Source organism: Quercus robur, chromosome 3 (genome assembly GCF_932294415.1).
Source record: "Quercus robur chromosome 3, dhQueRobu3.1, whole genome shotgun sequence".
Lineage (NCBI taxonomy): Eukaryota > Viridiplantae > Streptophyta > Magnoliopsida > Fagales > Fagaceae > Quercus > Quercus robur.
The window spans coordinates 60,057,112-60,083,609 of NC_065536.1; the positions used below are offsets into that span (position 1 = coordinate 60,057,112).

Sequence of the window (26,498 nt, forward strand, 5' to 3'; positions counted from 1 at the left end):
TTCATTCAATAGTCAGAACTTAAATATAGACGTTAAGGACATTCACTTAATTAATAAATGGGGACTCGAAATAAGAGAAACCCCTAAACTATTTTAATACATAATCTTAAAAAAACATCAGGTTCAGTACAAAATGATAAAAACTCGACTAAATACTAAATTGTATAATATTTTATTCTCTGAGATTGCCCCTGATGTTCAGGGAAAGCGCTAAACAACTAATGAAAATTATGAAATACCCTTAATGTAATAAACTTATCTTTATCTCTAATTCATAAGAAATGGTTTAAACTCTTAAATTGATAAAAATTGAAAGCAAACAATGTAATGAAAAAAGTGAACTTCTATAAAAAAAAAAAAAAAACATATGTACCACGGTTATATTTTGAAAAAACAAAAAATAAATAAAAACTATCTCGGCCTGTTCTTTGTTGTTTCAAATTCAAAACATAATAATTCCACTACATATTACACTTAACACGTTTGAATTCCACTCCCACATTGTCAAATAACCTGTTATGTTGCCCATGTATGTACATTCAGAATTCAACCATAAATCAAGTAAAAAAAAGTCAAAATAACGACAAATGCAAATACTTCGGCAACTCTTCCACTAAAACAATTAATATTTCCAAAATGTTCCACAGTCCATACTAAGTAAACAACAATACCATGTCAAAGTTCCATAATAAATAACCAAGTATTCTCCTATTAGATGCCATTTTCAGTTCCATATGAAAAACTAAAACACATAACAGATTAAGATAATAAAAACCCAAAATGATTACATCGCAAATAGTAATAATTGTTCATGGCAAAATCCAGTGCCATATCAAAAAGCCTTCAGACATCACTAAGAGACTCGATTAGAAGAGCTGTCTTCCTTGTGCTCATCGTTATTGATCTCCATGCTCTTTTTATCTTCACTGACCTCTTCCAATTGTGGCTGTACAAGGTCTACATCAAATGAATTGAATGAAACATTAAAAACGTATAAACGATATAAATCTGAAATTTAAAATGTGTGCGTAATGAAGCAATGTAAGCAATGAATCAATTAAACAAATAAGTCATTTGCATAGTAGTAAGAAAAAACAATGACTGGTAAATTTTTTGTACTGTCTACTGTCTGCCAACAAAATCCAAAAACGATTCTAAAAAATATGGATGAATATAATTTGTATTACGTTGGTATCAACCATACCATCATGCATAATTTTTCATCAGATTATTCCATTTAAATTCTCGCCAAGATTGTGCACACTCTGCGCAGCATGTTCTATTTTCATAACTCAAATTTGTACTACATATAGCAACTTCAATGCCATTTCAACTTTTCTCTACACCACCTCATCATTAATATTTAAAGTAAACATTTTCGTACTTTATGGGAAATCCAGAACCTTTTGGACATATATATTATAATTTTTTTTTAAATCATAAACTTATTACTTTGGATAGCCAACATATAAATAAAAAATGCATTACCTGTAGAAACAGGAATGCTCAATGGCACTTCCAATTTCTTTCGACATAACTCCGAATGGCGCTTCAAATTATACTGAACAAATGCTCCGTCAGCAATAAATTTCTTTCCACACTGCTTACATTTGCATGAAGGCCGTTCTTTACCTTTTGTCGGAAGCATCTCAAAGTCACGCCAAACACCTGAAGTCCTCCTCTTGTAGACTTTGAGCTCAGTCTTTGCCTTCTTTGGCTCGGGAAGGTCAGACACTTCATTAAATTGGGCATCTAAGTCAGGCTGTTTTCCTTTTTTCGTCATGTCACTGCGAATCATCTGATCACTTTCCATCTAGACCAATTTAAAGAAAAATTATTGATAACAAATTCAGTAATTGTAAGAAAAAGTAAGGACTGACAAATTAATTTAAAATCAACAAAAGGAACAAACAATCTACTATTACTACTTAACAATTAGACACTAGTGGGTTAATTGGTCAAATTTGGACTAAATTTAACCCACGTATACCTCACCCTGAACTATTGTGCAAGCATAGACAAAGGCCACAGGCCCGAGCCCAGAACACTGGGACTAATACAATAAGTATGTAGACATACTAAAATTCATAATAAATTTTAGAATTGTATGACGTGGCATATTGTTCAATATGGATAATATAAGTATGTCAATATTAAACAACATGAGACTCAATAATAACCTACCAATTTAACACGTGTCAAAATTTGTACCTCTTTGTAACATTACTTTTGTAAGTATTGATATAACTTTAGCACCCTCTAAAGACAAAAAGGGTGAAATTTAGGGCTGTGATGTGTCTCTAGACTTTTCTTTTGTTTTACATCATATAATTTAACTGTTATGATCTATTCTAAATCGATTTACTTATTAAAAATGACAAAGTCTACTATAAGTACTAAAAAATGGACATGATGATGATTCACACAGTAAACGAAATCTACAATTTAATGAAGCAATTTCATTACTAACTAAACAAAATTGTATGTACATTATGATGGACACAAACGAACGGATGTATTCTCAAAATATTTTGTTTGAAGATGACAGATACAAAGAAATTTGAAAAGAAATCAGACAACAAGACCCAATTATTTTAAAATCAACAACACAAATCTATGGACATTACGATAATAATGAGTAACACAGCAAACGACATCTACTACACTTTAATGAATCAATTTCACTTCTAACTAAACAAAACAAAAATTATAATGGACATTCATCATCTAAAAAGGACATACCTTGCTGGACTGGATTCGGTGGTTCAAAGCTGAAGAAAAATAACCGGTTGGAATACCGGTTGTGAGGAGAAGATAAATCAGAGGGGTCGCCTACGGATTTGAGGGGAATAGCGACTTTGAGAGACATTTTCAGACTAGGGTTTTGGTTTTATACTGAAGAATTTTATCTGTACTGTACTGTGTACATCAAAGAGGGGCGATTGGAGTTTTGAGGAGATTCAGCGAAAATTACAGAGAGTAATGGTTGACGACGAAAACGAAGAGGCAGTCTTCAGATTCAAAATTTCAGAGAGGCGTGAGGGTTCGTTCAGTTTCTGGGGGAAAGGTACCTAGACACATAGAAATCAAATAAACCAGTACGGTACTCGATAATTCCATAAGCGAGTCCTAAGTACTCGTCATCTACAAAACCGAGTTACATGGAACTGACCGATCACACACCAATCCAACAGCAATCGAGTTGTACAGACAGGATTGGGTGGAGTGATGGAATTTCTTGGTTTAAAATTAGTACTCGCTTCCCAGGAACTCGAGTACTAAATTGCATTGTACGCAGGAATTTTAGGACACAATTACTCGGCTACAGCTTATTCGAGTAATATTACTCGAGAATATCATCAGCGAGTTATATGAAAACTGACCGATCACACACCAATCCAACAGCAATCGAGTTGTGCAGACAAGATTGGATGGACTGATGGAATTTCTTGGTTTTAACTTGGAACTCGCTTCCGTGAAAATCGAGTACTTCTTAGTATGGTGCGCAGGAATGTGATTACGAATTACTCGGCTTCATATTATTCGAGTAATAATACTCGATAAGTGTATCAGCGAGTTATATGGAAACTGACCGATCACACACCAGTCCAACAGCAATCGAGTTGTGCAGACAAGATTGAATGGACTGATGGAATTTCTTGGTTTTAAATTAGTACTCGATTCCGTGGAAATCGAGTACTGGGTAGTGTACTTAGCAGGAATTTTATTACGCTTTACTCGGCTACGTAATATTCGAGTAATATTACTCGGCAAGTGTATCAGCGAGTAATTCTGTAAGTATTACTATCCTGATTATTAGTAACATTATGATTACGAATATGTAATAATATTGAATATTGGGATTAAATGAACAAAACAATATAAAGATAGTAGTTCATTAGGGGGGGATAAATAGACCGAACTGGAATTTTACGACAAATATCTTCTCGATCTCTTTCCTATTTTTTACTTCGCCTTTTGTTTGTTGCCGTGCCCCAGAACGTTAGCTAAAATCTGTAATTTCAATATTACTTCTATACTTTATATAGTTTATATTTATATGATTTATCTATTTAGTTTTTATATATTACGCTCACCCCTTACATTATCTCGATACGCACATTTTTTGCGTAAGGGTTAAACTTAAAAAATAAATCACGCAAACTAGTCAATGATGACCCTCCATGGATTCACCTATATAAGCCACAGTTACAGTTGCAAAAATAAGAGCGTGAAAATTGGTTGTAAATAATCCAAGTAACATGACGGGTATAGGAACAATCCTCATGGGTACTAGAGAAACAAGAACAAGAACTAGTAATTCATCAGCTAACGTTGCATTCATCTTGAACAAATCCCAACTGTCTAAATTTACACTAGAGTCTTTTGCTTATAAAAGAGACCCACATAAAAGGAAAATTTCAACAAATGTAATGTATAAATTAAACTTCTTCAGTTGTGGGATCTCCATCCATCATCACTATATTGCATTCGTCTAATGCTGCCCTTGTTCAAATATGCAGATACATAGATACAAAAATCTAGAAATGAACTTTTCCATCGCACATGAAAATATCCACCCTTTGCAAATATAATTGGTATAATTGGTACCTAACTCAAAGCTGACTCAAATATTCATGTACATCATAAACATGCTTAAGTAGGTTCATTTACAAAATATGTTCCAAACGCTGTGTCTAACATATCCAAAAAATCAGCTGTTAACATATATGCCCTCCAAAAATCTGCTGTCATGTATGCTCTCCAAAAATCTGTCAGTCTTTTATGTCCAAAAAATGTTCTCAAAGTTTTATCCGCTAGCTGTTACACCAACAATAACACGTCTACCAACTCCTGTGCAAAAAACAAAGAAAAAAACAAATTGTGGTCAGGTTTCTTTTAATATCAATAGTAGGAACCACTGAAGCCTGCAAAAACTTCAATGCCAAATATGAATCAATAAATAAAAAACAAAAACCAACAACTAAATGACAATATAAGTTTAAACTATACAAAAATCCTTAACGTTTACGCACACCTAAGTCATGCCATATATCCCAACCAACTAATAATGAGGACATTTATTTTCTCTTTTTTTTTTTTTTTTGGTTGTGAATTGTAATTATCGAAATTGAACCTCAAAAACTAAAATAAATTAAAAATGTATCAACTATATTGGGCAAGGTTTTACCCCCATAAGCTCCACATCATCAACGGCTCAACGATCTTTTCGTTTCCTCACAATTGCCTTCGCCGGTCTTGTCTTACCTGAAATTCAAAGGGATCACACATTACTTCAATGCACACATTCCCTATGCTTAATTTAATTATCAGAAAATGTTTGATCTGAGTACGATCATCACTTAAAGCACACAACATCATATGCAAGTCCTGTGACATTCTATTAAGGTAAATGATAAACAGTTTACATAGCATGGAGGTGCACTGCCTAAATAATAAAATATAATGCAAACTAAGCAGAAGATTGTTAATCTGAACAATCTGATGAACATGTAGCAGTTAAGAAAGATGCCTTCCTAGCTATGCAAATAATTACTTTATCATTATGAAAATAGAAGACTATGACATATAATGACATAGTAATAATTCCTTTATGAGTTTTATATGTCTTTTATAATTATGCGCAGTCTATGGATAGCTTCCATGTTTCCATAAATCATGTTATTTACCGTCGCCGGTCCCACAACCAGGGGGATGTATGTCAGTGCGAAGTGATCTTCGCAACCCATGTACCGGCACTATATTCTCACCCTGTATCTGTTCGATTTGTGCAGCCGGTTCGTCAGGGTTAGGAAGTGAAGGGTCCTGGGTGGGCTCAGCTTGAACTACAGGTGGTGTCGGTCGGCCAGGGGTGGGTACAAATATACAGCCACCGTCGTGGGCAGAGTCGGCAAACAATGGGGGAGACAGCCGAGTGGGTGGTGGGGACCGAGGGCCAGCTTGGGCACAGGATGTGTGTTCTGCACTATTCTCATGGCCAGGGGGGTGGGATGGCTGGGCAGCAGCGTCAGACGTGCATCGCGATGACCCGACACCATCCATGTACATGCCCCAGTCGCCCTCCAACGCCTCATCATCTGCAGAAAAACAGTTGCATTTATTAAGATAACCACATTGAGTCATAAAATGTCTTACTATTTGCAGCGCAGATATGATTCAATGGCATTTGACCCTTTAAACTCGCTTAATTTGGGTGCATGAGACCTCTCATATACACACTCACATGCACACAACCAATCATACAAAATGAAGTCTCATGGTTGCTTGAATTTCCGGTCCAATGTTCTTACTCTGAATTCTGATTGAATGCTTTTCCATTTGCAATGGCAGTATCATATTTTGCCCCAAGCTAAAGAAAATGGGCAAATGCCCATTCCAAAAAAACAATTTAGCATTTTGCCGTCTTTCCCAAATTAATTAGGGAAATACCCCTCTTTTTAAACTCGATTTTCTCTAAAACAAAGTTAAGCCCTATAGTGACATTTGTAAGGATCCTATAGTGAGTTTTTAAGGAACTATAGTGGCATTTTATAATCCAATCTCCATAAAGTCGAGTTACATGCAAATTTTTTCTCTTTTTGTTACCTATAATTCAACTTCATGGAAATCGGATTACAAAACGCCACTATAGGTCCTTAAAACGTCACTATAAAATCCTAAAAAACGTCACTATAGAGCTTAACTTGATTTTCAAAAAATCGAATTTAATCAGAGGGGCATTTCCTAATTAATTTGGAAAATACGGTAAAATGCTAGATTGTTTTTTTGAAAGGGGCAAAAGCCAATTTTTTCATACAATAATTATTTCAACTTCAACAATAACATTTAAGAAATGAAGTTGGCGTTTTAGGATGGAAAAATTTTATAACTGAGACTGGAGAAATATTACTTCCACTATCAATTATTACAAAATGTTCATAAATATCAGTTTTCACAAAGACACTGTTTTTTTGTTTTTTCTTTATTTCAACACTCTGTATTCATTCAACTGAGAATGGAAGACAACAAAGTCCAAAAACAAAGGTAGAGCAGACCTGAAAACACATAGCAGTTACAAAGCTGATACAATAACAATAAAACATTGTTTCTAACAGAAGATTCAAAATGTGAAGTGTAACCAAGGGCGAAGTGAATACGGTGTAAACCCTATTGTAAAGTGTAAAGCCAACATCAGACAAGGGCCAAATGCGTAAGTAATCGCTTGACCCGCACCTAGTGCATGTCGTTCATAGAATCCAATAACTATTGTCTAGTGTAAACCTTCCCAATAAAACTAATACTCACGCCACCTAGACGAGTTACGTATAAACCTTGTTTTGTTGGTGAAATCTAATAAAACTTTGTTTTTAATTCATCAATGCTAATATATTAAATTAACTATAATAATAAAATTTATAAAACAAAACCTTTGAAATACAAAGTCCAGCTTTGTTTAGTTGAGCATGTACTATCATTGTTATTACTATTTTTTAAACTCTAATTTTATGAACGTCATAGTGTGATCACAACTTTGAATTTCCTCATATAATGCTAATTTTATGTTCATGGTCGCGTAGCAATATTTTTAAAAGGAATTACATTGGCATCCATAGTGCTCTGTGCTTTATACGATGAAAAAATGATTTTGCTGGACTTTTGTTTTCATACATAAGCATAATATATTAGCATTGATGTGTATATGTTAAAAGTGGATAATAGTATTGTGATTGTAGTTGATAAGGAATGAATGAAACAAGTTTGCATGTCTTACATTTCAATACATATATATATCGCTTGGAAGAAAAAAGTGCTTATTCCCATTGGTTAATTTTTATGATAATTGCAGAACATTGTAACGCTACTAATTATACCATAATTATGAGAAGGAAGTGAAAATTAACACTAAAAACATGTTACCAAACAATATATACTTTGCTACTATAATATGTCCTCTAAATAAATTACAACTGAAAGTAGTAGAAGTTCAAGTCAGTAAGAATTGAAGGTATTAGAGTTGGAAGTTACCCAAGACATCGTCATCCTCGTGACCACGTCCACGACCTCCACTGTATGCACGACCTCCACTGTGTCCACGCCCTCTAGACCCACGACCTCCCCCACCACGGCCTGTGGCCTGTGTGCTCGCCTCAGTCACCGTGGCACGCGCATTCTCCAATGCCGCTCGGCTCATCTCTCCGACAAGATCCAACGTCCTCTTCAGGTGGTTGTACACTGCGGAGTTTGGTTCGCATTGCAATAGTAATTCCACAGTGGACTCAACCTGCGAAATAAAGGAGTCCCATTAAAACTTCTTTCTTTAGTTTTGTGTTGTGCAACACTAGGCCTTTAAGTCCAAAGCACTAAATCTGTTTTATCTTTAATTTTTTTTTTAACAAATAATTTATATATATATAATTTTTATTGTCCCCCAAATAGGTTGTGGTTGAAATTATATACTATTAATATTTAATGAGACTAACACGAACCAAATTTGGGGTTATGCATACCCGTGAAAAAAGCATTGCGATCTATAAGATATTGAAAGAGCTAATCCTACTTGCAATTATCATGAGTACTAATTTGGACTGCAACTTTGATTCACTGTTATTTGACCAAATATAAGTGTAGTAAATTAACATGACCAAGTAACTTACCACTACACACTCTTGGTGTGATGGTCACTCCACAAATTTACTACACTTAAAGGTGAAAGGCAACCTTAAGGTGCCAAAAGAAGGGGGAAAAAAGATTCGGTTACTTTCTTCCTCTTCTCTCAAGAACTTTTTTAGGAAGCCCATTATGAAAAAAAAAAATCCTACAATTCTGTGTAATTCAATCAACTTTTGCAAGATATGGACTGGGTTTTCCGAGGAAAACACCAAGCTAGCTAGGGACGGTACTTTAAAGTATCCATAACTAATTGGTACTCATTACCGCATGTTCAAAAACAATTTGGCAAACCTAAAAATAAATAAATATACCCTAATGAATATGAAAATGTTCTCTAAAATGAAATGTTCTCTAAAATGAATATCAAAATATTGATCCAATGACTCCACTCATCAAAAAATTCTCATAATGCATGCAGCAACACACATATATTGTCAATCCATAAAAGAAGCATCGAATTGTTGCCTTACCATTATTTCCCAATACGCCGAGTCGCGTGTAATGTACCGTCTCGTCGTCTTTCGGTACGACTCCATGTAAGCAGCAAGGTATGTCGTGTCCCCATCCAATGCCGGTGCATCAGCAATATGTTCCTCTCTATGGGCCCATCGGTCAATGTAGACAGCATGCTCTTGCACCCAATCCTTATCTAGTTTACCTTGGAGGGAGATTTTGTGGAGATGAACGGACGTATCTACAATATCCGGTGGCACTTGCTTCATCCCGAACTGACGAAAGACACGTTCCGGATGATGATCCTCTACTATCCAAAAATAGATCAATGGCACATCGGCCCTCCATATTTGTCGGCCGGCAGTGCAATATGGGGGCAACAACTCTAGGACATCGCTGTAGGGCTCCCAGACAACCTGCATAAATGGTCAACAATAAGATGCCTGCCAACAATAAGAGAAGCTCAGAGTGCTACCAGTGTGGCAGCCACATAATAAAAAGCTATGATGCTTGAATCAGAAAATATGATCAAGGAGAGAATTACTTATTAATTATGGCTGTCACCTTATACCTATGTATGATTTGAGTTCTTTCTTAGATAGAGTTGTTATTTCATGTCATCGAAAACATTTTCTTATCTGTATACGTATTCCTTTATTGGCTCGAGCTATAACTTGCCATCAGTAATCTGTCTACAATTATAGCATGCATGCTTACTTTTTATGTATCATTGAATTTCCAATAATTTTATATTTATGGTCATGAATCATGAACTGCATGAATGTGGTTCCCCACTAATTATCTCTAACTTTGGCAAAGATTTGTTTGTCGGAAAAAGGGAAGGTGACTTGAGAAAATCCTGATATATAATTTACACTCTCAGACATTGATTCACAATCAAAATTAAACGTAATTCTACCATCAGGAGAATTTCTTATAGTGCTGGATTTATGAGTTAACATATTATTCTTTGCACTTCAATTAGAACAAACAGTATCACTCGACGATCATATGTGGACAACGTGAAGCACGATAGAACAAACAGTATCAATTGTGACATGAAGCGGTAGAATACCTGGTGTGCCCGTATACTCGACAGTGACGCACGATACGCAACTAGCACATGTGTCGCATGCTCTGTCGTGCTCTTCGGCCCCTTCCATCTAGTAAACATATAATTTCAAACAATGCTCATTAGTTATCATCCAAATAATAGATTCCAAATAATTATCATGCAAATATTCATGCCACTGTAGTACATTTTCAGTGTACTTGGGTTGCCTATTCTTTAATAAAAAGTTCTAAAGTTATATATCAAAAAAATAAAAAATAAAAAATATCATGCTAAATTTGGAACTTTTCTTCTCTAGAATGAAAGACAGAAAAAGAGTGGCTCCTTTATTACTACAAGCATGGTGTAATATCTTTTTTTCTTTTCAATCTTGGATTCCCATTGGGTGCACCTATAACTTACCAGTTTAAAAAAATAAAAATAAAAACAAGTCAAAATCAAATGAGGGACTTATTGTTTTGTAAGAAAGACTTATTGAAAGTCCCAGATTGAAATGAAAGGGGATACTATACTTCCTCCTCAATAAATACCTCTCCATCAAGAATTTCAAACATGAATACATTGTTTAGTTTTTGCAAGGGCCTAACATTGTTTAGTTTTTAATGTTGGGCTAGCTTATGTGTAAACCTAACATATGCATGATATTTATATATATATATATATATATATATATATATATATATATTAGATTGTTACTTATCAAAAAAATAATATACAAGGTTTTCTTTTGTAAGAGAATAAAAATATTTAGTAATTAAAAAAGGGGCCAAAACTAATCAAACTGCTCAAAACCAGGAAGCGGTTTGACTGGTTTTGAGCCCTTCCAATTTTTTCCTGGTTTTTTAATGTGGACCATACCAGTCTAGGTCCCAGTTCACTGGTCTGTAGTCCACTGGCCGCTCTGGTCTGCTTTAAAAATTTAAGGTCCTTCAACTTTGCATTGTTGGATAAGTGAATATGGTGCTTTACTCAGGGAAATGACCAATTGTGGAGATGCCTTCTGAGAATTAAATACGAGCAAGATTCCCAGTGGACTATAGACGGAGTAGAATTTCCACACGGAGTGGGACTGTGGAAAGGAATAAGAGCAGGTTTTGGGAGTCCTATAAATTTATTAGATTTCAAATTGGGGATGGCATGATGGTGAGGGTATATGGCCTGATGCATGGTGCGGGAACAAGTCTTTTAATTGGTTAGTTTACGTTAGTTTATGATCCTTTCCAAATTGCAGCTAACAAACATGCTAGGGTTACTGATTATTTGGATGTTAGGGGTAAAGTAGTGCATTAGTACCCTATCTATGTTAGGCAATTGCAGGATTGGGAATTATTGTCTCCCTGCCCTGTTTGATTTACTGTATTCTCAATGGGTTCAGCTTTGGACAGAAGACAGCATATTGGAAACTAGATAGAAATGGTGACTAACTCCATGTGAATGTATCTTCAATTTCTTGAATTTTCTTTACCCTTTTCGTTTGTAACATTTTGATTCGACAATGGAACCCCACAATCACAAAACCAACTTGTGATTAGGGAATATGGGTCGTTCACGGTGGTGGATAAAGTTGGGATTTCGATAATTTGGTTGGGGTTGGTCTGGTATTTGTCCTTCACCGGGTAGTAGAGCAATCATAGAAATTGTGGATCATTATAGAGAAATTGGAGAAATTGTCACATTGAATACTATTTTATATTATTTATTGACAAAATATAAATTCTCCAATGACATAACCGTACATAATTTCATTTAGTATAATTACTTTCTAGTAAGAGTTTTAGCATGATACCAAAATTTATTTCTCAAAAGAATGTAGTCAAAAAAATTTCTTTCGGCTGAATTCATTCTACCAAAGTTTAAAATCTATTTGCAGTTGTCTCCTCAAATGCTGCATTAGAAGCTACAAAAGGCAGATTGAACCTATGGCATTAGTAAGCATCTCATGACCATGGACCCTTTTAGGACAAGAGGCCAGTCCCTAAGCTAATAGAGGCAATTTTGATTTGAAACAGGCCTATAGCTTCATTAACATATCACAGTTACCATCAACCCAAAAAAAAAAAAAAATCAAAGTTACCAGAACTTCCATTACCTTCATAACCATTTACTTGGCAATGTATGCAACTACCAATCCACATAAAATGTTTATGCTACACATCAAAAGTGATACCAAATAATTCATGAGGTCTTTAACCTTTAGACTAAACAACAATGACATACGGCAGAAAAATATTCTACCACCCAATCTAGAGACTGAGATAAAGGAATGCCAAGAATAACAATCATCGATGGAAATGCTAAGAGGATTTAAATTAATTTCTAAGCTCTTACTAACCCACCGTGATGCATATTGGTTAGCCAAGTCCTACAATTAGTGCCAAGGAGCTCTTCACTCATGTACATCTCATATATCAATTTATGTATATTCTATGATGAATGATTTTTGAAAACCAAAAAACCAATACTTCATTTCTAAACACAATTATCAAAAATACATTAGATTGAAATTTGAAGGAGGAATATTAAACCCAAACCATCTGAGAAGTGAAAACCCAAGGTTATCTATGATATCCAACCATCATTATGGGTTTCCACCACTTATTTTACTAAAAATTAGAAAGATCTAGACATAGAGAGATTCTTGACTTAGGGATTTGTTGAAAGTATATGATTTAATCTCTTCTATCTTCTTCTGTATTAGAGGTGTGATATACATGTAATATATACTTATTTGTCTTACCATATAAAAATAGTTAAGCATAGGGTAAAGTTAAGTTATGGCCCTGATTCTATTTTTTATTTTTTTATAATTTCATAGTTGGAGTGGGGGATTTGAACCCTGGATGTCTACGTCGGAAACACTAGGAGGTGCCAATTAAACTACAAGGCTCTTGCCTAGGTTATGGCCCTAATTATCTTGCAAATTCAGAACTACTACCAGGCAGAAAAGGACATTGGCCAAAACAACTATGCTTTAGCATTGCCAATACATTTTAGCATTTCTAATATTAACTAAATGTAGTAAGATATTGGAATTTAAATTGGAATCAGACTAACCAAAATAATAATAATGCAAATATAATGATTGACATAAGGTGAAGAAATTTGTCTTTCGCAAAGTAGCATGCTTTAATCATAGAAGCAACATAGTCTTACAAATATACGTAGGCACCACAAATCATACCAAACATTTATTGAAAAAAAATAAGAGTACTTGACAATTGTATCAAACTACTCAAATAACATACCGATTGGCAAGGGGACCTGCCTCCACTGGCGGTAGTGGCAACCTCATAACAGGGCATATCAATGGGAACCTCGAATACGCCCACAGCTGCACCAACATCACTGCTCCACCAATCTGCTTCGCCTTCGACTCCGATGCCTTGCATAAGTGCCTGTACAACCAGGCTAATGCCCCACTACCCCAACTGTACCTCTTCGCGTTGCTGATTGGGTTTAGGAACTGTAGAGGCAGCACCGACACCCGGTCTGCTGACTTATCCATAAACAAAATCGTCCCCAACCGATCGAGTATGTGATAGCGCGCATGTTGCTGCACCACCTCATCAGTAGCATCCGCAGCTAGGGGCCCACTAAATAGTGCATCCAGCCACGTGAATCTGAGCCTCGCCCCAGCAAGGATAGAGGTGTTCTCATGGGGATGCGGTATCGGGTCTGGTGGACGATGACCCAATAACTCAAGACACAACGTAGGCCAATCCATCTTCACAGCCCCAGTAATTGGCAACCCATCAACAGGAACCCCTAGCATCACCTCAATATCTTGTAAGGTGATGCTCATCTCTCCATGCGGTAGGTGGAATGTGTGCGTCTCCGGACGCCAACGCTCAACTAGTGCTGTGATCAACGCATGATCCACTTCCAAGTTTGGGACCTTGAATAACCCTTCAAAACCCGCCTCAGTTATGTACCGAGCAATCCGTGGGTCAAGCCCATGCTCGGGTAACTTGCAACTTCGGCGTCTGCAGTTTAGCACGCCTGGCACTACCTGCACACGAAAGAGCATTGTCTTAGGATAGTGCACACGAAATAACTATAACAATGCTACATAATAATAATATGCAAGAAACAGTAGGCTAACTAGTTAGTCCCGAACATTTTGCAAAACGTTAGTTACAATGTTAATTGCTTATTCGCTCTACCTCAATAGCAGATAGGATCAAATTCAACATCAATGACATTGTTTAAAATTAGCACTAAGGTGATGGGCATCATGTTTTGAAATGAATGAACAAAGTGCCTCACTATGTCAAATGGAGTAGGGAATTAGGAATCAAGGTCGTTAGTTGTCTTATGTGTAGCCACGCGTAATTGTGTGTGCATGTTTGGAAAAAAGAATAGTAGCGGATTCAATTATTTATTGATTACTATAGCTTCTAAATGACATGTACTGACTTTGGACATGTACTGACTTTGAACATTTCTGCTCCACACAATGTTCTTGATTATTTATGCTTCATGCCATTTTCTCTTTGGATTAAATACAATTCTGCGTAAACCAAAACATTCTACCATGTCCAACGTCTATTTGCTAAGAATCAAAGAACCCTACAAAAATAAAATTAAATGATTTCGACATGTCCAAAGTTCAGTACAACTACACACCTGACCGGCTGGCGTCTCCCAAAGCAGCGTGGATCGATGAACCGGCTGCCGCGTCAACTGTGTACCAACCGTCGGTCCAGGATCCACATTTCCCACTTGCTGCATATCTGACACACATGCAATCATGTTAGACACGTAAACACAGACAAGTAAACACAGGCAAGTAATAGTGAAGAAAAGCTTGGCTTTTGCAAGTAAACACAGGCAAGTAATTGAATGTTCTACAACAAACTCACAGAAACAAATACAGAGAGACAGAGTGAAAGAGAGATTTCACAGAAAATTGAAAACATATAATTGCTAAACTGAATTATACATCATGCATCTATATACACTGATTTTCAATCGATTTAATCATATCAAGGAAGAGTTAAAGTAAAACACTAAAATATAAACAACCTAACGTTCATGGCTGCAAGGCATAAACATAAAAGACACATAGTTGCAAATTGTATAAGCAACCTAACCAACCAACCAATTTGAGATTCAATGTCTAAATCAAACAAAGTAAACCAACAAATGAACAAAGCATAATGCAAACCAAACAATCAATTAAGCACCACAAAAAACACCATTCTAGAACACTAAAACATAGCTCTAAAATTAAAAGGTACCCAATTACCAATTACCCCTAAACAAGCCCTGCCACCCATGAGTACTAGAATTTCCCTTCTTTAATCGAAGTGTAAACTTCCTTCCTTTTGCTTTTGCTTGTTCCCATACTTGACATCACACTCTAAAAGAAATTTTATTTAATAAAGCAAGAACTGAAAAGGGTTCATTGTAACTTAGTGGCTACTGAGGTGTGTTTTCAACAAAAAAAGGGGGAGACAAACATGGAAATAGGTAAAGGTTCCATTAGAGACTCTACTGCAATGGACATCTCACTCACAAGCACAGCTTTCGAGGCAACTAATAATAGTCAAATTAATATTGAGCTTTATTAAATGGATTAAACAACTGTGAGACCTATACCATCAAATGATGGTGTGTGCGTAGTTATGTGTCAAATGAACACTGAATTGGTGACCATAACAGTCCAAGACCTTTGCTTTCTTCTCTTTTGGGTTTTGTTCCTTCATTTGTTTTTATGAAGTCGATTATTTTTTCTCTTAGAAGTCAATTATATTTTTATTGGTCAAGTCTTGGTCGTAAATTAGGTTATTAGTAATTCATTTCTTTTCTTCAAATCAAGCAGATTTTTTAAAATCAATAGTTGGCTTTCCTAAGTCAACTAGAAATAGGGTCAAGGTAGTTAAAGGCGAAAGGCAACCTTAAGGTGCCAAGGTGCCAAGGCCTTATATGGCCCGATGCCCTAAGGTGTGAGGCGACAAGGCCTTTGGTGCAGCCAAGGCCAGCCCATTCCAGAAGACCTAGAATTTACCAAATAGTCTTCATTCTGGGAGAACTTAATTAAAAGCATTCCAACAGTGAAAAACATAAAACAAACAATCAAATAAGTGTCAAGTCAATTCAACTTTAGATCGACCAACGAAGGTCCCAACATAACTCTTCATCATCTAAAATTCCCAAATTAAAAGGTCTGCAATCAAATAACAGTACATTCAAGTTTAGACTAAGGAAGGTCCCGATAGAACTCTTCATCATCTGAAACATCCCAATAGACTAAGCCAATTACATTCCCATCACTGACTCATACGTTTTTAATTTCTTATCATTTTTCATCTTTGACTGTTCTCATCTGATTCACCCATGGTAATGCCTTCTAATTGTTTAATCAATTGGCTTATTCAATTGGTTAAAATAGAGCTCTCAATCTTGTGCTGTTACAAAAGACTTAACAACTAACTAGTTAAAAAAAAGGAAATTCAGCAACCTGTTACAAAAACTACAAAGCAGCATTTCACATTTACAAGCTTAGATGCTCCTGCATCAAAAACTGCTATCGATAATCTTATTGCAAAATGTTTACAGTTTACAAACAGACATGGAAATTTGTGACTCAGCTGGTTAAGTGGGGTCACATGTCAAGTGTGATGCACGCACGTGCGCCACATTTTTTGTTAATATAACACCAACACATACAGCAGGACATTGTAGCAAGGTTATAAAATTGGGGAGTCATTAACGAATTTCGAAAGCATGGAGGACATTGTAATCAGAGTAAAAGTTTAGGATCGAACAGTGTAATTTATCCTAACAAAAATTTTTCTTTTCACAGCTACTCAATCCCTACACTAGCATGGTGGTATTATCAAAGATTTTCCAGGATGGAATCATCAAGGCATCTCATTCTGATAAGAAATACCAGGATAGTGAGCCTACCATTGTTGTTGCTAATCCTTTCAATTCCGATGATGGGTACAGATGGCGTAAATATGGGCAGAAGGTGGTTAAGCTACTACAAATGTACATGTGTGGGTTGTAATGTCAGAAAATGGGTTGAGCAATCTCCTGCCAGAGAAATGCCTAAAATTAAGTACGAAGGCAAACATAATCATGAAATGCCTAACAAGCTTGCAAAAGAAATTAGTGATTCGCAATATCTGGCCGGAAATATGAACATTCTAAGTCACAATTGGAAACAAAAAGTGACTGTGAGGAGGAAGGTGTTGCAGAAACAAGAAGTTAATTCCGACACACAGAAATCAATACCCTAGGGAAATAAGTATAGTAGGCCAAACCACCAAAAAAATAAATAAATAAACAAAGCCCTAGGTCCTTCAGAAGCACCCTAGAGGATGTACTATTTCCATTCCCAAAAGCCACCACAAATCTCAATGCTCCCTAACCTAACCCAACCTATTATGAAAGGATTGGGTGACCCTAAAAGGCCACTAAGGCCACTAACTTCCCTTTTCAACCCCAAATGTAATAGATGATAATAATAATAATTCGATGTACTTAGTCAACAAACATAACCCACAGAAGCTGCTAATCTGACACAAGACAGGAGCTTGAACGGGCTTTAATACCAAATTTGATGTAGCCTTTTTAGGAATTTCAACACTAAACTAGATTCTTCATAACATATTGATTGTGTTGATGACTGTTTGGTATTTAAACAATAAAAAGAACATCAAATAAACAAAGATAAAACATTGGGCAATCACACGTAGGCTTTCCTAAGCACTCACATTTAGGTACGAGATAGCAATTGCGATTGAAAAAAGTTGGAATGTTCATTATATAGGCTACTTCTAAATCCTTTCTTACAAAGGCTACGAATACTAATAACCAAAAAAATAAAAAATAAAAAAAAGTACTTAAACTTCTAAGACAATTCTAGTCTCTTAAGACAATCAATTATGCATCTGTACACAAAATGTAAGTGACTTTCAACTGATGTGGTAAGTAAGTTTATATGTTCCCATATGATATTACAAGGATAATGACATGAAAAAAAAAAAATTACAAACCAAAACTTAGATGTTGAATAAAAACAATATGGCACAGTTACAGCCGTAAGCAGAGTAAATGGCAGCAAAGGTTTTAGGATGTCCATGGTCTGTGTGTAGATATATGCGTGCATATCCATTATACACACATTATATCTATTATAATAATAACTAAACAGAGTGGAAGCTTGTAAAAGCCAGTAAGTTTGAAGCTTGTAAAACCAATAACTTCTCAATTCAACATCATTCAGCATTGAATTAAAAAGAAATTTTCCCTAATTCAAAATCATGACATAACTTGTGACATACTTTCTGGAAAAAATAGAGATTGATTTGATACACTTTCAAACTATATGAATTACAAACCAATTTCCCCTAACAATGAACACCGTTGTCATGCTAACTGTATTTTACAGGAATTTCTGCCCTAGATGTGCGTCATAAAACACTTCAAAACCAAACCCACTTCAAAACCAAACCCAACAAAGCTAAAACAGCAACAATAATTATGAATACAGATACACAACAATCTAACAGCGAAAAACTTAGGAAGCCACACTCAAATCAGATTACATGCAAAGGGAAAAAAATTACAAATTTGAACTCAGCATTTACAAATTACCTTAATACGTTTGTAATCCTTTAACTCCGAAGACAGATTGGGTTGAGCTTCGGCTGTGGTGAGATTGAATAAGTGTGGGTATGGGTATGGGTATGGGTATGGGTATGGGTATGGGTTTCGATTCAACTTCGGAAAGGGTCTACTGAACGGTTTGGTTTGGGTGCGGGTAGAAACAGGAGAATCTGACGGTGGCCACTGACGGTGGCTACTGAACAGACTGGCGGTGGCTTAGAATCGGACTGAGGAAGGGAGAGAGACTGTAGACTGCAGAGGAAGGAAGCCAAACAGTTTTAGAGACGTTACATTTAAAAACTGGTTCATATTACGCACATAACTCAATTTCCAAATTAACGAGTTCCAAACAGTAACGCGGGAATATTTTATTGCCCAAAAGCCAAGGTGGAACACCAGCGTGGCAAGAACCTGCCCTCAACTCGGTTTCTCAATAATCGAGTTACTTAAGTAACTCGCTGTTATGGATATCGAGTACCCAAACAGGGGCACGCCCCTATATAGTTTCGAAACAGGGGCATTATGCCAAATATGTTTCCCAGAAAGGGCAAAGGGCCAGAATCCTCCCGCTTTACACCCAGAAACTTTTCTATCCTTAGGCCTGTTAAGAGCCCAATCTATTTTGGTGTCATTCATTTGTAAACTCAAAGCGAAACATATAGCCCAACTTCTTCATAGGTGATTAAGATTAAGCCCATCCCACTTGTAAAATTGAATTATTAAAAAAAAAAAAAATTACAATAATTTTGAAATTATACTTAGGTTGATATTTATGTACTCCAATTTAATTTAGAACTAAAATGGAACTTTGACGATTTTATATAATTATCCTAAAAGATTTTAACCAAATATTGTCTTGAATGGGAGTTATTCTTTTCTTTTGGGTGTTTAATTTGATTTTTGAAAATTCTCTTAGAATTTCGTCATGTTCAAGAAAATTACTTAACACAGCAATTTTTTGTGCTTTGCCTTCTTCTGATATTTTCCATTGCTTTAGCAAATGCAAGGCATCTCCTTGAAGTGTAGTTGTAACATAATCAAGAAAATTTTCTTTTGTCCAGGTAGTTTTTTTTTTTTTTTTTTTTTTGAGAAAGGTCCAGGTAGTTTTATAGTTGGTCATCAATAGCTTTTATTCGATCTTTAAAAGATATATAACATACCGTATATTTGTTAGATCAAGGTAATAGAAGAAATGCCTTAAAAAAAAAAAAAAAAAAAAAGCATAAGTACCACTTAGCAAAATAAGATTGGAAAGAATCTTAAGGAATTTTTGGTGGCAAGAAGGCGAGATCTCCAATGAGTGGCCAAATGCGAAATTCCAATTAGTAGCATTCTCATTATTATTCGTGGATTTAAATGAGAACTTCCAACCAAAATTTTTTTTTTTTTTAATGAATAAAAAAATGCTCATATGATGCAATATCATTGTCCTGATCCACTTGAACCCGAATTCTATGACGTGGAACCACCAAAGTTGCTTGGAGGTATCTATGTGGGTATAGCATTTTAAACTGAAGCGTCACTACTTGAACCACAACCCTCGAACCAACATTTATTTTTGTCAATCACTTCATTAGTAGTTTTCATTTTTAACTGTGTTTCTTGAACGTGCGAACCAAGTCTTTTCATATTTTGTTTTTTTCCTTCTTCTTTATACTTTAAATTTATTTATTTACTGTCAAAATCTCTTATATAACTCAATTGGTTGATTACTCGTAATATTTTCAACAAAATATCGTGTGTTAAATTCTCATTTCCCCATTATAACTATCAAATTATCAAAAAAAATAAACATATATTTTTTTTATAAAAAAGTTTATTTATTTGCTAATACTGACATCTTTGGTGGTATTTGATATCTATAATTTAAATCTCACCTTCTCCATTCCCTACTATCTATATATTAAAAAAAATTATTTATTTACTTATATTTTTTATAATAGGATAGAATTTACTTGCTTAAATTGGAGATAGCAATTAAGCAAAGAGCCATTAAAACTTTAATTGTCAAGAGTCTTGTCATTCAATGGTAGAATATGATATTTTGAATGAAGACATGTAAGATTCAAATCCTCTCCACCCCCACATGAAAATATATATAAAAAATAAATAAAACTTTAATTACTTGAGTATTGATTTGATATAAATTATTTTCATGTGTAGAATGTAGTTACAGTTCCTTAGAAATACATTTACACTTTATTAGTGGTTTTCATTTTAAATACATTTCTTGAACGTGCCAATCAACTCTTTTAGAGTCTTGTTTTTTCCTTCTTTATACTTTTCAATTTATTTATTTTTTATAAAAAAATTATTTATTTATTAATAGTGACATCTTTTATAGTGAGCATATGTGGTTTGAATTAGGTCTTTCATGGCCAGGTTCAGGCAGGTCCAAGTGGGGCATGTGTTTAGAGAGGCGAATAAATGCACTGACTTTTTGGCTAAGAGGGGTTGTTCCATGATGGAGGATTTTGTTGAGTTTGATACCTCACCCTCTGATGACTTAAAACTTTTGCTTGATGCTGATATGAATGGCCTGTATTGTTATAGGCGTGTAGCCAATACTTTGGCCTCTGTGGCTAGTTTGTAGTTGTTGTTTGTTGTTTAATATATGCACCTGTTTAACCCCAAAAAAAAAAAAAAAATGTGGTTTGAATCCCTACCTTTCTCTTTCTTGAGTTTCCTTACCATCTATCTATAAAAAAATTATTTATTTAAATTGAAGAGAGCAATTCAGCAAAGGACCCATTAAAACTTTAATTGTCAAGAATCTTATCATTTAATGGTACAATATTATATTTTCAATGAAAACATGTAAGATTTAATCCCTATCCCCTTCACTTGAAAATGTATACAAAAAATTAAGACTTTAATTACTTGAGTATTAATCTATATATCTATATATATATATATATATATAATAATAGGTGAAACTGAGAGAAACTCAAATTAGAATTCCAAATTAAAGTTTCAATTTTGCGTCATGTGTCCTAAATTATTTATTCTTAAAGAGTTTTATTTCTTAATTTTAGAGTCAAATGTGATACCACATCATAAATATTCATTCAAGTGAGTTATCAAGTACAAAAACTAAAGAGTCTAGAATAAATGAATGGTTAAAAAAAAAGTGTTTCATAATAATAATAATAACATGGACAATTTACATTTTATACCTAATAATATCCTTACAAATTTTTTTTAAAGAGTTAACAAAATATAAAAATGACTATCAATAGTATCTATACTACTATTTAAGGGGCTTCCCCAGTTTGGACTGGATTTTTTTTTGTCCAAAATACCCCTATTTCCCTAAGTTTAAGTAGAGACAGAACTAAAGGACAGCAAAGTAAAAATATGTTGGAAAGTTTAGAACCCAGTTGATAGAATTAACAAGTTTTAAACCTAAGTTGTTAATTAGATTTATTGTGAATAAAACTTGTAAAAACAAACAAACATCAATATCATGTCAAAATTTTGCAGCGGAAAAATAAATAAGACAAGATATGATGACCTAGAAAAACCAATGAAACAAACTAGTTTCACAGTAAAAAACCTGGGAGGAAACCTTCCCAAAAAGCAATCCACTATAGAAAAGAGAAGTTTTAGATCTAGTACAAAACCTTTGTCTCTAGACTTTACAGTCCCCGTAGATGAACTTACAGCAGAAACCTTCTACTACTTCAGAACCTCTGAACTCTTCAATATATGAACGCCACCCTTTTTGCACATATCCTAGTACGTGACTGACCAATGATGCATGGCTCCTAGTACGTGACTCACTCACCAACTTGAAGAAGATTGTTGGCTGCAAAGTTCTTCACTTTCACAACAATGAAAATCAAGAAGCACTTGGTTACAAAACCCTAAGGCGCAAAGACACAGTAGCTTCTTTCAAAGAAAATAAGGCATCGGTCACTTTTTGCATATGTTCTTTTTGTATTCTCTTATGTAACGGCCTCTAAAACAAGCCTTATATATGTCTAGGGTTGTGAGAAAAGAAACCCTACATAAATACAAAAGCTTGGACCGAAAATCAAATCTGGAAATCTGAATTCCTGTAACTTCGATAGATACCTCGATAGCTATCTATCGAACCTCATTAAACCTCGATAGATACCTAGATAGCTATCTGTCGAGCTATTTGTCCAGTTTTAATGAACAACTTTTCTTTACTTGTTTCTTAGTCCAATCTTCATGACTTTAATACTAGATTTGAATAACATGTTTCTTGAAGTATTAAACACATCCTAGATCTATCCAAATACAAGTAAAGTGTGGTTTGTCAAAAGATTAGCCAATTACACAAAATATGTCCTTAACAATCTCCCCCTTTGGCAATCCGTGACAAAACCACAACAAACAAATGAATATATGAGAGAAGTTATAAATCACTCAACTCATATTCACTTGTTGAATACAACTCATATTTTGTTTAATGAACAACTTTTCTTCACCTGTTTCTTAGTCCAATCTTCATGGCTTTAATACTAGATTTGAATAACATGTTTCTTGAAGTATTAAACACATCCTAGATCTATCCAAATACAAGTAAAGTGTGTTTTGTCAAAGGATTAGCCAATTACACAAAATATGTCCTTAACAATCTCCCCCTTTGGCAATCCGTGACAAAACCACAACAAACAAATGAACATATGAGAGAAGTTATAAATCACTCAACTCATATTCACTTGTTGAATACAACTCATATTTTGTTTAATGAACAACTTTTCTTCACTTGTTTCTTGGTCCAATCTTCATGGCTTTAATACTAGATTTGAATAACATGTTTCTTGAAGTATTAAACACATCCTAGATCTATCCAAATACAAGTAAAGTGTGTTTTGTCAAAGGATTAGCCAATTACACAAAATATGTCCTTAACAATCTCCCCCTTTGGCAATCCGTGACAAAACCACAACAAACAAATGAACATATGAGAGAAGTTATAAATCACTCAACTCATATTCACTTGTTGAATACAATAAAATCTATTCTAATACAAACTCTTGAAAAATTTTGCAAGAAGAGAGTTTATGGCAAGTAGACTTTAATAACTTGTATTTCTGAAACACTTTAAACAAAACTCATCAAGGCATTTTTGTGTGAAACAGAAATAATAGATTGCATACAGGAATAAAAAACATGTGCATAAAGAGAGAAAAGAAATAACACATGTAAGGGTAGATGAAAAAGGCATACATCATCATAAATATATCAAAGATAAGCACAATGTATGTAAATATGGTCACAAGACCGGTGTATGCGAAGGAGGAGATAAGCACTCCCCCTAACAAGATGAAACACATCTCCTCCTTATAGAGGCATGTATTTCTCCGCCTATCACGTAGAATCTTAAAAAAAGAAACCACAAAGTCTCCACAATTTCTCCCCCTTTTTGTCATGATTGACAAGGGTACAAGAAGTTAGAAAGCTTCACCCGAAAGACATAAAGATGATCAAGGATGATCAAGGGGGCACAAAGAATCCATAAAAATGCATGAATGTAATGAAACAAGATGATATGGATGACAAGATAAAAGAAAGATGCAAAACATGTGAAAAACAATGCATACAAGAGGATCTCGATTGATCGAAAGGTGTCGAGAAGCTATCGAGCAGATAGGAGATTTCTCGATTGATCCACCTAATTGTCGAGAGGTGTCGAGATTGCAATAAAAATCAGCTTAAGAGCTCGACAGACAGCCAGGGGTCAAGGAGGTGTCAAGATTGCTTAAATACAGTTTTTCAAGAAGAGAAAAACACAGATAAGAATGCAATCAAGCATGCAACTCAACCAAGGATCCAATCAACATTTTAAGTTCTCAAAATCATCTCTTAACAACAATTTTAAGCACATAGATCCCAAAAACACACACACACACACACACACAACAAGTCTAACCAATTTTATATTTTAAAAACAAATTAAGATAGTTTAGTAAGCATATATTAATACATGTAAAACCTTGTGATGGCCAAATCACATTGTACCTGCACATGTATCAAGGGTAGCAAAGAATATTTTGTGTTGTTTGTAAAAAACATCACAAGATTGTATAAGTGTATACATGTTATGATGATTTGAGATATGAGAAAATCACTTTAACTCACACACAATCATAATTGTTTGATGGGGACTATCACCTTTAAGGTATCTCATATAACTCCCATATCTCTTAGAATACACAATTGCAATCATATTTAAAGCATTTTTGATCTTCTTGCTTTTCATTTTCTTTGCATATTTTTATTTAAGCAAATCATGCATAGGCATACAAAAGAGAAAAAAGAAATACTCAATGATGGTAAGCATTTTACATTCCAATTTTGCTATGTTGAAGCACACAAATGTCATTGACACTGCACATTTGTTATGCCGAAGCATATAGGTGTCATATTATGATTGACGGGCAGCAGTGATGAGGTGGTTATTTATACCTTTCTTTTAGGATTTTCTAGTCCTTCCCATTAAAAAGAGTGATACGAGTGTTAAGTACAAGAGATTATTTAATCTTACTTATCACAAACACGAGCTACAAAGCTCACTTGCTTAGTTATGCATAAAGATTCTCATCTAAACTACAAGAGATACAAAGTTTAGAAAACTTTATTTCAATAGCCATCCAAAGTACACAAGTACCAATGTACACAAACACACACTATTTTTGTATTTTATTTTATTTTATTTTATTTTTTTAAAAAACAAACAAAATAAAGACTAAACAATCAAACAAAAACAGACAAACAACATGAAAGCATGAAAGAAAGATGCATGTGCATGAAGGCATGATAGAAGGGTGCAAATGCATGAAAGCATGATTCCAAAAATAGATAAGAAATCAAGCAAAAAGAGTCCTACTTTAGATAGAAAGAATTAAAGCAGAGGACAAACAGAAAAGACAATTAAGTCTTAGGCTCATTTTTCACCCACACAGCATGAGTCTTTGGCCGTGAAGATAAAAAGGCACATGTCCTAGTATGTCTACTAAAGGACATAGAAGAATTAAAATTCTCCTGAAATTGAGTTAAAAAGCTCAAGACTTTTAATAACTCTCCAAACAAAGGTGTAGGTCCTTGAGAGGAAACCTGTGACTGTTTGAACAATTGCTTATAAGGATACAACTTAAAGCAATTAGGACGAATTGTGTCCAAAAACACCACAATGATGACAAACATTAGATCTAACAAAGGATTTAAAATTAGTAAAATCAGTTATGGATTTCATACCTTTATTACCTTTCTCAAATTGTGGCCCAAAAACAGTCCTTGATCCAGAAACCGTGGAAGAGGAGGGGCCGGAGGAAACAACATATCCTAAGCCAATTTGGTCAGAACTAGGCTTTTGAGCACTCAATAACTCATCAAGCTTTGCACTAGACATCCTTTCTATTTGAGTTCTAGCTTGACTAAGCTCAACCTCGAGATTCTTGACCTTCTCTTCTAATGAGGTGTTCTCCATAACAAGAACTCAATACCTCATTAAGCTTTGCACTAGACATCCTTTCTATTTGAGTTCTAGCTTGACTAAGCTCAACCTCGAGATTCTTGAGCTTCTCTTCTAATGAGGTGTTCTCCATAACAAGAGTCTCAACTAACCTTGTAGTCTCATCTTGTTTGATTAACAGATCAACTTTTTCAGTTTTTACCTCATTAAGCTCTTTTCTACAAAGATGAGAAGTCT

The 26,498-nt window shown here is 34.8% G+C and overlaps 1 protein-coding gene across 1 annotated transcript; it reads right to left on the reverse strand.

Annotated features, from left to right (window-relative positions):
- Positions 1 to 853: 853 nt before the first annotated feature.
- Positions 854 to 26,198, reverse strand: LOC126719877 (protein MAIN-LIKE 1-like). Its single transcript, XM_050422383.1, has 11 exons — positions 26,054 to 26,198; positions 14,822 to 14,928; positions 13,441 to 14,204; positions 10,199 to 10,286; positions 9,141 to 9,539; positions 8,026 to 8,281; positions 5,691 to 6,098; positions 5,249 to 5,268; positions 1,991 to 2,053; positions 1,489 to 1,813; positions 854 to 957 (listed from the first exon to the last, which is right to left on the reverse strand). The coding sequence occupies exons 1-11, from the start codon at positions 26,196 to 26,198 to the stop codon at positions 854 to 856; spliced, it is 2,679 nt and encodes an 892-aa protein (XP_050278340.1).
- Between the last annotated feature and the right edge of the window lie 300 nt (positions 26,199 to 26,498).

What these genes read in the sequence shown, in the direction of transcription:
- LOC126719877 (XM_050422383.1), bottom strand. Translation starts at nt 26,198, where the DNA reads ATGTCTAGTGCAAAGCTTGATGAGTTATTGAGTGCTCAAAAGCCTAGT. An exon ending in CGAGTATACGGGCACACCAG is followed by an intron (nt 9,540 to 10,198) that starts GTATTCTACCGC and finishes CCATTTATGCAG; the next exon opens with GTTGTCTGGGAGCCCTACAG. An exon ending in CGGCGTATTGGGAAATAATG is followed by an intron (nt 8,282 to 9,140) that starts GTAAGGCAACAA and finishes TTTATTTCGCAG; the next exon opens with GTTGAGTCCACTGTGGAATT.